The sequence below is a fragment of the Zingiber officinale genome, chromosome 8A (genome assembly GCF_018446385.1).
Source record: "Zingiber officinale cultivar Zhangliang chromosome 8A, Zo_v1.1, whole genome shotgun sequence".
In the NCBI taxonomy this organism is placed as follows: Eukaryota; Viridiplantae; Streptophyta; class Magnoliopsida; order Zingiberales; family Zingiberaceae; genus Zingiber; species Zingiber officinale.
The window spans coordinates 23,252,915-23,265,058 of NC_056000.1; the positions used below are offsets into that span (position 1 = coordinate 23,252,915).

The window sequence follows — 12,144 nt, forward strand, 5'->3', positions numbered from 1 at the left end:
CCTTGATAATTTTGACCCTCACTAGAAATTCTTTTGATGGATCTCAACATGTGAATCAAAGTTGACCCTCTTCGAATAGCCGAAAATATCTTAGGTCAAGGAATTTATGGACAACTCAACTTACATTGTCAAATTTTTATAAGCTTTTATTCGCTAACTGATCGAATGGGTCAGATCAAATGCACACATAGAATTAATGTCAATCCAACACCTCAGCTTTGCCAAACAAACTTGAGCCAAATGCATTTAGATGCTATTGAACCATTCAAGCATTCAATCTTAATAAGCATGATATTATACTCCGTTTTTAAATTTAACACCTAGCACTAACGCCAATCCAACACCTCAGCTTTGCCAAATAAACTTGAGCCAAATGCATTTAGAGGCTATTGAACCATTCAAGCATTCAATCTTAATAAGCATGATATTATACTCCATTTTTAAATTTAACACCTAGCACGCTTTCCCCTAAAAGATCATTCAAACCAGAGTAACAGAAAATAATAACTCGAATGGGACCAAAAAGTACATTGTTACATATTATGTTCACTGCTGAGAAGCTCATCAAGAGCTTTCACACCCTGTAGAAGCCAGAAAAGATAGTTTCCCGAAACTTCAGTTCTACTTCATCTGGACGATTCCTGCGCTCACAAGCTTCTGTATCTTGTGCATAACCTGAGGGTTCTTAAGGTGATCCTGTGCTGCCTTTGGATTCTCCTGTAAGTCAATCAAGACCTAAAAGGCAGACAATAATTTAATAATTCCACGTGGAACGAAAATACAAATGGATTTTCCCATGAATTAAATGCTGGAACTAAAAGGTACCTGTCGCATAACAGGATCTGTTAGAATGCTTTGTATTTCTGGGTCCTGCATAGCCTTTGCCTGGAAACAGATTCGAGTAAATAACATATACAAAAGTGAAACATTTACGACAATAGGTGACCTACTAACCTGTCTCTCTTTCAATTCCTCTGGACTAATTTCCCCCCTGTTGGTCTTATTGATCTGTTCAACGCACCTGAAACAAAATAATGAATATTATTGCTAGTGTCGAGCAGAACATAAAAAAGCATAGCTGAAGTAAAAAACTTTGCTAGTCTTAAGAACAAAAATAGCACAGCCGAAGAACTTTATAGTGACTGAAGCTCCCTACCTCCTGACGCCATCCATCAACTCCTGATTGTTTGGGTCATGTTTCAAGCCCTCCTGATAGGTCTCTAAGGCTTTGTCATACTCTTTCATAAGGAATTGGATTGCACCTTTCCTTGTGTATCCTTTAGAAAATGATGGATCCAGCTCAATGCACTTCTCTGTATCTTTAAGACCTTCAGGCAAAGCACCCAACTTTGTGTAACACGCTGCCCTATTGCTGTAAACCTTTAAAAGCACGAGTAATCAAATGTCAAAATTCTATGAAAAAAGCTAAGTAGGAGTTAGAATTACTATTAGCAAGTGGGCATTTTTGATTGCACAAGACAGAATTTCCTAAACCCATCTCTTAAGAAGCAAGCTAGGTAGGAAAAGTACCCTTTGGTCCTTTGGGTTCCTCCTAAGAGCTTCAGTATAGTGTTTCACTGCCTCTGGATACTTTTGCAGCTTGAAAAGCTCATTGCCTGAACAGTAAAAATATCAAAACACATTGTTATTTGGACGAATAAAAAGCCACTTTAATGCAAAATGGTATAAAAGTCAATCAAAATTATTCAAAAGAAACAGATAATTGCTGCACAAAAGAAATGGACAAAGGATAAGGATCAAAAACACAACACAACAGTACCTTTCTCACGTTCTTCATCTGCTAATTTGGGATCAAAGTATTCTTGCTGTTCTAATTCTTTCTTCATCCTTTCAGCATCATTTAGTTTTCTCAAAGTGTCAGGGTTACGGTGTTCAGTTAGAGCTTTCTGGAAAGTTTCGATAGCTGGTTCATAGTCTTTGGAGGTTTTGGCAAGTTTTGTGAGTGCAGTTCCCTTCCTAGTCAATGCTCTAGCAATCATTTTGAAGTCAGAATGGAGTTCCCTTCCTCGCTCAACAGCTTTATTACAGTCTTGTATGCATTCTTCATACTGCAGAAAACAGACAAATGTTGAAGTCTATTGAATATTATGCCAGCAATTTGATATAACAGGCTATTGAAGTAATTATAAGACAAAAAATTGCATAAACTCAAGCCTTTATAGAAGACAAAAAAATACGAAAGCTGTGTGGACAACACTATTGCTATATATGTCCAAGTATTGCACACATGATATTTATTATTGCTCATCAGTTCAAACAGAAGATAAGATGATTATTTGTTGACTATTAACAATGTCCAGAAAGAGAAGATAAAGGCATTAAGAAGTCTATCTAAATAGCAAGGAAAAAAAACAAATAACTATTTATTAGAAAGGTACTACTTAGCAAGCAAGAAAGAAATAACCCCTCATTAATAAGAAAAGGAACACCAATGGTTCTCAGATTCAGTAGCATCTATTTGCAAGGATAACTAAAAACAATTAGACTTGTTACATTCACAGTCAGATTGTTATTTTAAATGCTCAATAAGAATATAAGATACTAAGGAATTTCCAATAAGAAGCATGGTTAATTGAAGCAACAGAAGCTGCAAATTGAAGCAACTCTGCTATGTACAAAATAACCAACCTCAATACTTAAAACATTCAAAACAAGATCTACTTGTCCACAGAAAAAATAAATCCATTAGCAAGCTTCAGTAATTAAAAGCTGTAAAGCAAGCATCAAGATCATCTTGCATTATTCTACAAGGAGCATAAAATTAACACGAGCAACAATCTAACACTAGAAGTCCTATCTTGACTACTTGAAGAAAAACATTCAAACCATTCCTTTTCATTACATAATCCATAACTTTGGTGCAACACTCTTCTTTTTCATTGAGAAAAGCTTCCACTCACTATTTTGTCTATGCGAGCAAAATACATGGATTCTTAACTTGTTATCAATGTTGTCAACCATGAGAATGATTCAGACTTGTACCTACTCATGACCAGATACTTATGTACCAAGTAGAAACGGTTGTGGACGTGCAAACCGGAGTGAATTCATGGACGGGCAAACTCAGGTTGGCTCATGCACAGAGCATGAGTCAACTCATGTTTCATTTCTTTCAAATACATTCATCATTTCTTTTCAGTGTTCTAGTTGTTCAACAGCCACAATCACAGTCTTCTTCACTTGGCTTCTGCTCAACCTGTTCTCTGATGACACTTTTCACCCAATCTTTCATCTTACAAGTTCTATCAGGAGATTCAGGACTGTTGTCTTCTTCTCACCACCTGTCATCGACTTGCTTTCGTCAACTAGCTACTTCTCCATCCCTGTTTGTTTGAAGGAATATCTCAGTTCCAAACACCAAATGCCTATAGAAAATATTTTGGAAACATACACTATGATGAACATGTTGTATGCTCTTCCCTGTTTTTCCTTGGGTAAGGGAAAGAGAAAGAGAAAGAGATCAAGAGGAAAGTTCCCTTTAGCTCTTCCCTTTTTGGTAACAAAATTACCCTCGCCTCTTCCCCATTCAGTGCTACAACCCAAGCCTCTTGCCCCAATATTTACTATAGCCTTTGCCCCAACCTCAATTAAGCTGAATGTACCCTATGCCTTGATTCCAAGCCAAACTTGCCACTACCTCTGCCTCAACCTCAATCAAACTCACCATCACCTTTGTTTAGACCTTAACCATTGCCTGTGTCTGACCTCAACCAAGTTATCCAACACTCCAACTCACCTAGATCTACAAGCTTGTCAAGGTTTTCTTGACTTTTTTTTTTCGCCACTTCATTCCTTTTGTTTTGCACAATTATAGGCAAACATGTTTGGGGAAAAACTGAGGGGGTGTTTGGTTGATGGGTTTGGGAATGAGGGAATGGAATGATAATAAAAGATAGTGTTTGGATTGTGGGTTTGGGAATGACATTTTGGGAATGATTACTAGATTTATAGGAATCAACCAAACCCATATAACTTGATGGGTTTCATTTCCATTCCTATTCCCATTCCACCCTACTATCAAACCCATACCCATAGTGATTCCCATCATTTAACCAAACACCCCCTGATTTTCCCAAGGAAAGTTTAATAACCTTGAACCCTATATGCCCAACCCATTTCTATTATGGAAGTAAACAAAACCTAAGGCAGGCTGCGATTACTTTAGACAAAAGAAGTGGGAGGGAGAGGAAGTCAATTAAAGGAGAGAAGGGAGAGGTAGGATAGGAAGGCACAAAGTTTATGACTTTGTAATGGGAAAGGAAAAGGAACAGATGTGGGAATGGGAGGAAGTACCAAATTACTCGTGTCTCCATTCAAATCTCCACCACAAACTCCTCGCTTCAAGTTAGTGCCCTCCATTTCCTCCCAACCACCACCAATCACACTTAAGCCAACCTACACCACAATGCCTTTAAACCAAGCCTTCGACACTCAGAATCTCTGTTGCAATCTCTTCTTGTAGATCAATAGCTAGTAAAGCCTCAAGAAGATGTTTGTTATCTGCACTGAGGACAAGGATTTTAATATACTCTAGCTCATGCACTATGTTAACAAACTCAGGTAAATAAGGAGGTAAGGAGTTCATACTACAAGAGAAGTTTAGGAATGGGAGTCCAATGAGTTCCCCTGCTATGCACTAGCCATACAAACTCAGATGAGGTATGGAGCTCTTAGACAACTTTGGCCTTTAGATCATGATACTAGTAGAGAAGCTCAGGAATAGGAGTCCAGCGAGTTCAACTGCTGCGCAAGGACAATGGTGTCTCTTTACTTCTTTTGGCTCCTTTTCTTTGTTTCTTTTCTTCCCACATGCTGGTGCCCCCATTTGTTGATTACTCTGTCAACTTGAGACAGAAAAGGAGCCTATAGATATTTCCATAGGAAGAATTTAAGTCATTAGTTCATACTGAAGTAAAAAATGACCCAAATCCTTTTATTAAATTATTTATGGACTTCCATCCATTCACAATTCGCTTGAGCTAACCATAGAAGAGAGCATTTAATTTCCTCCTTTTCCATAAAATCCATTCCTGCCTTCAAAGTAACTTCAACAAAAAGATGAAGTAAAAGAGAAATAGACTGGAAGGTAAAAGATTTGAGGTTAATGAGGATATTGGAATTAATAAAACTTCCATCCAATGATCTAGAAATGAAAATTGAGCATAGTGATGAGGATGCAATTGTTGTGGAAGATAAGAACGTTATGTGCATAGTAATTTAATTAATTGTTTTCAAAAATCTTTTAGAATTTTGATGCTTTGTAATGGGTTGATAGTAAAGGACTTACAAATATAATTGATGTCAAAGACTTACCATTGCTATTTGAAATAAGAAACTCTAGAACTTTGACCTAAACTCATAAGTCGATTTGCTTATGAGCTAATTTTTAAACTTTGAAGTTGAGCTTCCTACTTTTCATTTTAACTATAAGAATGATATCGAAATTCATTAAATAATAGACTTAGTATTCCACATTTAGAGTCTACAAACTAAATCCATGGACACTCATCAAGCTACGATATAAAAAATGACCTAGTTTATGAAACTAGGTTTCAAAAGAAGAATGATTTTGGTTATCAAATGATTGAACAATCGGGATCAATTTACTTACGATACTTAGTTGACATTCATAAAAAGTATCTAATGAATTATGAGTTCAATAGATCTTGTTTAGCAGAAAGACGGATATACCTTGCTCATTATCAGATACTCACTTATTCACAAACCCCGTGTGGGGCTAACAGTTTTCATTTCCCATCTCATGGAAAACCCTTCTCGCTCTGTTTAGCCCTATACCCTTCTAGGGGTATTTTAGTGATAGGTTGGTTCTATAGGAACTGGAAGATCCTATTTGGTCAAATACCTAGTGACAGCCTCCTACGTTCCTTTTATTACGATATTTCCGAACAACTTTCCGTATTCATATTACAAACATGAAAGTTTTTTTTATTGATGATAATGATAGTGATGATAGTGATTATCGTGACCATGCTATCAATCTTGCATGAGATATGCTTGCACAATAAAGCCAATTTAACATGATGCTGATGTTATCCAATATGACTATTTACTAATAGGAACATCATTAAATAGCAAAGGCATTCTAGAAACAACAAAGGATGGTACAAGATTTAATAAGGTTGTGGATTCTTATCCCATATACCTTAATTTTGAAGTTATACCCACGTTTTGCCGATGAACTAAGCACCGAGAATAAACTAGCCTATTTACACTATGGGCAAGTTATCAAGGATGGAAACACAATAGCTTACGTGATTGTTGATTGACCTTCCATAGTTCTATATGACATATTTTGAATTCACCAGGCTACATTGTATGAATATCTTTAGTGAATATGTAACAGCTTAAAAAAGACCTCTGTTCTAACTAGACAATTTTAAGTCAACTGTCGATATTCCCTCTGATTTGACCACTTTAAATTCATGCATTTTCATCTATCAACCCTTTCCTCAACTTGCAGCAGAAGAAAAACTTTTGATTACTAGCATATGATGTAAATTCAATTTAAGATAAGGACCACTATTTTGGCTAAGATATAGTTGATAACCAATTAAGTTAATACGGTGTTAGAGGTACCTTTCCCATCTCCAAATAGACTGCAGCTCTGTTAGTGATGTAGGAAATGTCACTGTCATCAAGCTCCATAGATTGGGTATAATGCTGAATTGCCGTTTCAAAGTCCTTTTTCTTGTAAGCAGCATTCCCTGCTTCTTTCTCCTTCTGGGCCTCCGCCTTTCTTTGCTTGACTTCCTTCTCCTCCTCCAGTACCTCCATGGGCTCCGGCTGTGGCTCAGGTTCTGATGCCTCCTTTGCTGGTTCAGGACGAGATTTCGCTTGTTCAGGATCAGGAGACTCAGTTGCCATCTCATCCATGGGGCCCCTCATCTTCACATTGAGAAGAACCCCAATCACTTGCATCATCCTCGGATCAGAGAGATACATGTTGAGATTGTTAGGGTTCTTCTGGATATCCTGGATCATCCTGAGAAAATCTGGTTGCTGGAGGTAACCCCTGGTTGTCGGATCCGCTGTCAGTTTCGTCCAAATCTCAGGACCCTGAAATATCTTACCGAATGGCGATGCCCCTTGTGGCGGCGAGCCCCTGGCCCTAGCCGAGGCGGCGCGGGCATCAGCAAGGCCAGACTTCAGGGCCTCACTTGCAGGATCAAGCTCCAGACCCTTCTCGTACGCGGCGACTGCTTGTTCGGCGTCTCCGAGCCCAAGATATGCGGCGCCGAGTCGGCCATAGCCCTTGGCCCAGTCTGGTTTGAGATCGACGGTCTTACGGGCGTCTGAGAGCGCAGCGTCGTATTTCTTGATGGAAGCATACGCCGCCGAGCGGTTGGAGTAGAGGACGTGATTGCCGGAAGCGAGGTCGATGGCCTCGGAAAAGTGGGCGATGGCGTCGTCGTAGCGACCTTCGGCAAAGGCCTTGTTGCCCTTGGCTTTGGCGTCGTCGGCCATGATGAGGGGTCGATCTCGCAGTCGCTGGGGTGGATTCGCACAGCAAGGAGCAACGGGGGACGGGTGGGGCTTATGAAGGCGTCGCAACTTGGAAATTGGATGGTTCATCCTACTTCCCGAATGTTCCTGAACCGCACCAGAAAAAGCCCACCCACCATTCTTGTTGAACCCAGGACTCAATGACCTTGGCCCAATTGGCCCAATTAGTTAAAGCCGTGACGGCACATAGTAAAAAAAGGGCTACCCGGGCATAATGGCAAGGTGTCAGCAGATTTAACCAAACATCCATGAGGTGTAGGGAAATCAAACAATTAAATAGCTCCGGGCACCGATCTTATATATAGGTTCTTTGTTTTGTTTATTCTTTTCTTCCCGGTAAGAAAATAGTAAAATAGTGATGAAATTATATTTTATAGTTAAATCGGACTATTAAGCTCGGAATATAAGTTCTTCACTAATAATAATAATCCTGTTCAAAAGTCGATGAGATGGATGTTGATGATGTGACATACCTGTTGACCTCCTATGGACTTCGTTCCCGTCTGTAATATAAGCAGCGTCAGTACCGAGTCAGGGAAGGGGTCCTCGGCGATGACCCTCCGATGCTCAAGTCAGTCTCCGACGAAACAAGAAGAAACAAGAAGAAGTAACGTGAACTATAGCACAACAGTAGAAACCGCATGTCAAACATATCTCCGTCGATGTTTGGACCCCCTTTATATAAAACCCCGAAAGAACGCATGCACTTTGCCCAAGGCAAGCATGCGTCTCAAAACTTTTTCTGAAAAGACGTGTCAGTAAAGTGCCTCTGACACAATACCTTAACGGGTCGAGCATATCTCTGAAATGACAATGGAAACTTCCGCTGTACGATCTTCTGTCTGACCATGCCGCCTGTCAGCGGCACTAGCTCCTAAAAGGATGTCAAAAGATATCCTGCTGCGTTTGTTGCTCAAGCGAGCGGAATGACCGCTCAGTTGGAATTCTGCTAGCCCTGCGCTGTCTGCTATCACGCCGAACGAGATAGTCGTTCGGCTGAAAGTCCACCCGTCCGTCGCCGAGCCGAACGGGATAGTCGCTCGGCAGGAAGCCTAGTGTCATGCTTTATTGCTGGGCCGAACGAGAGAGTCGCTCGGCGGGTAATCCATTGTCCGCGTGCTCGTCTGATGTCGAGTTTGTTGCTGGGTCGAGCAGAGGAGCCGCTCAGCTCGATTTCTGCACGTCCCTTGAGCGTCGGTTTGATTACTCTCTGTGTCAAAGACGGTGGGTCGGTGCTTAATCCCCGGTCGGAGTATGTCTCGCCCGACCGGCAAACCGCGTTTACCATTGACCATCTTGACTTTGACCTCCTTTGACCTCCATCTTGACAGCAGGGTCGGACCCCTCCTAATTTTTAATTGTTCATAAGGTCATTAACATTTACGACGAGTTCAACATATTTATTGCTAAAAGTTTAGTAATAGCGGCGAATTAAGCTAATCGTCGTTAATGTTTTATTGGGTGAGTCCATTATTAAATAAGGGTTACGACGAAATTGGAATTTCGCCGCTAACCCTTATTTATATGCGGCGAAATTAGATAATTAGCCGCTAATCCTTATTATTAGCGGTGAAACTAGAATCGGAATATTCTCCGTTAATATATTAGCGACGAATTTCCTATTGTCACCGCGAATAATAAGTATTAGTGGCGCAATGTCCAAATTCGTCGCTAATCCGTGCCCTATTTCCCCAAAGCCAAAGCCAAAGCCATCGTGATCCTCTTCTTCTCCTCAGTGCGCTCTCGCTTCTCCTTCGACGTTGTCGTGATCCTCCTCCTCCATGCGCTCTCTTCTTCTCCATGCGCTTTCTGCTTCTCCTCCGACGCTACCGCGATCCTCCTTCTCCATGTGTTCTTTGCTTCTCCTCCGGCATTACCACGATCAAGTTTTAGGGTTTAGGGTGCGCGATCTCTTCTTCTCCTCCGTCGTCACCATGAATCTTCCTTGTTTTGGCGAAACCTCCTTTCCGGCTCCAGCTCTGGTGACTCTTGCTCTGACCCAGCTCAGGTTTTCCTCTACTTCTTTCCTTCTATGAGAAAAGGTACTCCTATCTATATTTTTTTTTCTCTACATATGATTGCACTTATATGATCTTGTTATTCATTTTACATAAATTATCTTGCTCTTAAATTTTGAATTAAAGATAATGAATACGCATTTCACTTCTATGCTCACTAAATCCTTTACATGTCCATCCCTTCACATGGCCTCAATTTCTTCTACTGTTCTAATTTTTATAGCTCCAGTGGTTTATCTTTGGCCATGTATTCCATCTACGCTCCAGTAATTGTTTAAGGATTAAATGACATATTTTGAGTTGCTTTAGGACAATCTATCTATATCAATAAGGGAGGGCAAGGAAATTCATTTAGTACCTACATGCGTAAGATTAAGGTCAATAGAACTCGCTAATATATACTGTAATGCATTGTAAAATCGATCATGTTGAGATATATATACTTATTTTGACTCTATCGATCACGTCAAATCTTCAACTTCTCTTGAAAGCTACATAGTTGATAATTTTTTTAATTATTTTAATATGATTAATTAATTTAAATTATTTAATATAAGTTATTAATTTTATTGAATTTTATCATCAAATTTATTTATAAGAGTTATTTATTAAATAATAATTGATTGATTCTTTTATTTAGTTGGATTTAGACATCAATATTATTTGGATAGAGTAGAGTTTAGGGGGCATTTTTTTTTTAGCTTCTCTATTTTCCCTTCTCATTTGACAGTTGTTTCTATAATTATTAATTATTGCTATTTGTTACTCTCTTCTAGGATTTTTATAATTACTAATTATTAAATAATCATGTGCTATCTAAAAACACGTTGAAACTTGTATCAAGTCCTTGGTTTCATTAGAGGACTTGGAAGTGGGCCAAAACCAGTTAGGTCCACTTCTTTAGATGCCACATTTTCATCCAGATCAATTAAAACTACATTGCGTATGATCCTATCCGAAAGTGTGAAGTTGGAAAGCCGGAGATATGACAGGTCTGTTGACTGAATGAAGATCTCGCTCTTCTCTTCAAAACAAAGCAAACCAGGGAAGGGGTCCATGGGGTTGACCCTCCGACGCTCAAGTTAAAAACAATAGTAGGAAGTGAAATTTGAAAATAATAGAGATAGAGATGAATCTTACATTTCTTCATACCTAGCATACTCTTTTATACCTTTCTTAATGACCCTTCATCTTCCCCTGTTTAATGATATTAATTATCGACAGAAGACATCTTTGTCTTTACTTTTTCACATTCAATGATAGATAGAGTGTTTTCTCTTCCCCTTATTAAGTATATGTCTTTTCCTCTTTATTATTTTATCAATTCATTATTAATATGTACAATGTCAATGTCATACCCCGCGCCGAAGGGGTGACCCACTCGGCCCACTCTCCCGTCGACCGGGCTGACCGGACACTGGTTCATCCAGATGGCCGACCGGATAGTGGTTCCTCTGATCGGCTACTGTAGTCACTTCCTACTCGGGTCGGCCTAGCTTAAGCTATGGTGTTGACCGCTTTGGCTTTGACCTACACCATGGTAATTAACCCGTGTCAAGTAGGCTCCTTCTTATCGCCACATCACAAGCCTCCCCCTCAAGTCTAGTCAAAGGAGGTTACAAATTTGACTGACTGGACAGTTGGTGCCTTAGGTGATTTCCATGTCCGGTCGGACTGTCCTAAGTTCTTAATCGTTGATCGACCTATAAGACAATGCCATTCGGCTTCATTTGTCATGTGCCCGTAGATGTAACGCCCGAAAATTCTCGAAACTGCATTATAAATATTCTATGATTTTTCTGGAATTTTTAGATATTTTTCCGAAATTTTCTGAGTAGCGGAAGTAGCAAAAATAATTAGAACCGCAAAATAGCTTAGGCGGGAATCGAACCCGAGACCTATGGTTTGCGGATAATGTTAGAAACCAGTGAACCCAGCAGGGCCGTGCTGAAAGGAAGGAGAACCAAATATATTTATATTAGAGTTGGGTTCATTAAATCACTTAATATAAATTAAAAACTTAAAGAGGGTTTGGTTTATTTTAGAAGTTTGGTTCGACAATTCTCTCTTCACCGAAGCCCTCACGCCACTTCCTCTTCTTTCTCCTTCTCTCGGCGCCAACCACAAGGGAACACCTAGGGTTCCCTCCCTAGGGCCCTAAGAGCACTCTCCGGCGACGACTCCGACACGAGAACGTTCCCCTCCGCGAGAGGAACGCATAGACGCGAGCGAATCGTCGAGAAGTCGTCTTCACCGGAATTTCTAGTGAAAGGAATTGTAAGAAAACCTTGCAATTGAGGTAAGAAACTCCTCACCTGCAGTATAATTGCTCTCGCTTGTTAGTTTTGGCGTTAGTTCAGTAGTTTTACAGTTTTCAGTTTTAGGGTGTGCTTTTAGTGCACACCAAGCATTCGGTAGAATGCCCAGTTCAGAAGGATGCACCAGTAGGCGTCCTAACAGCATGTAAAATGTATTAGAAACATTTTACTCAGGTTATTATCAGTTATTACAACTATATGGATCAGATATCCATTGGGTGGGCTCCCACAGTAGCCTCTAGGTTCAGATAACCTAGAACAGC

General features: G+C 39.9%; 1 protein-coding gene across 1 annotated transcript; it reads right to left on the reverse strand.

The window, feature by feature from the left end:
* Window positions 1–364: 364 nt before the first annotated feature.
* On the reverse strand, window positions 365–7,569 carry LOC122007987 (hsp70-Hsp90 organizing protein-like). The gene is made up of 7 exons (XM_042563536.1): window positions 6,619–7,569; window positions 1,781–2,069; window positions 1,531–1,616; window positions 1,157–1,380; window positions 955–1,021; window positions 826–885; window positions 365–735 (listed from the first exon to the last, which is right to left on the reverse strand). Exons 1-7 carry the CDS (start codon window positions 7,504–7,506, stop codon window positions 622–624), a joined length of 1,728 nt encoding a protein of 575 aa, XP_042419470.1. The 5' UTR covers window positions 7,507–7,569; the 3' UTR covers window positions 365–621.
* Window positions 7,570–12,144: the final 4,575 nt, after the last annotated feature.

Excerpts from the sequence above, each read along its gene's own strand:
- LOC122007987 (XM_042563536.1), bottom strand. The coding sequence starts at position 7,506 with ATGGCCGACGACGCCAAAGCCAAGGGCAACAAGGCCTTTGCCGAAGGT. Across the intron at positions 886-954 it reads AGGAATTGAAAGAGAGACAG|GCAAAGGCTATGCAGGACCC; the intron begins GTTAGTAGGTCA and ends ATCTGTTTCCAG. Across the intron at positions 736-825 it reads CAGATCCTGTTATGCGACAG|GTCTTGATTGACTTACAGGA; the intron begins GTACCTTTTAGT and ends TCTGCCTTTTAG.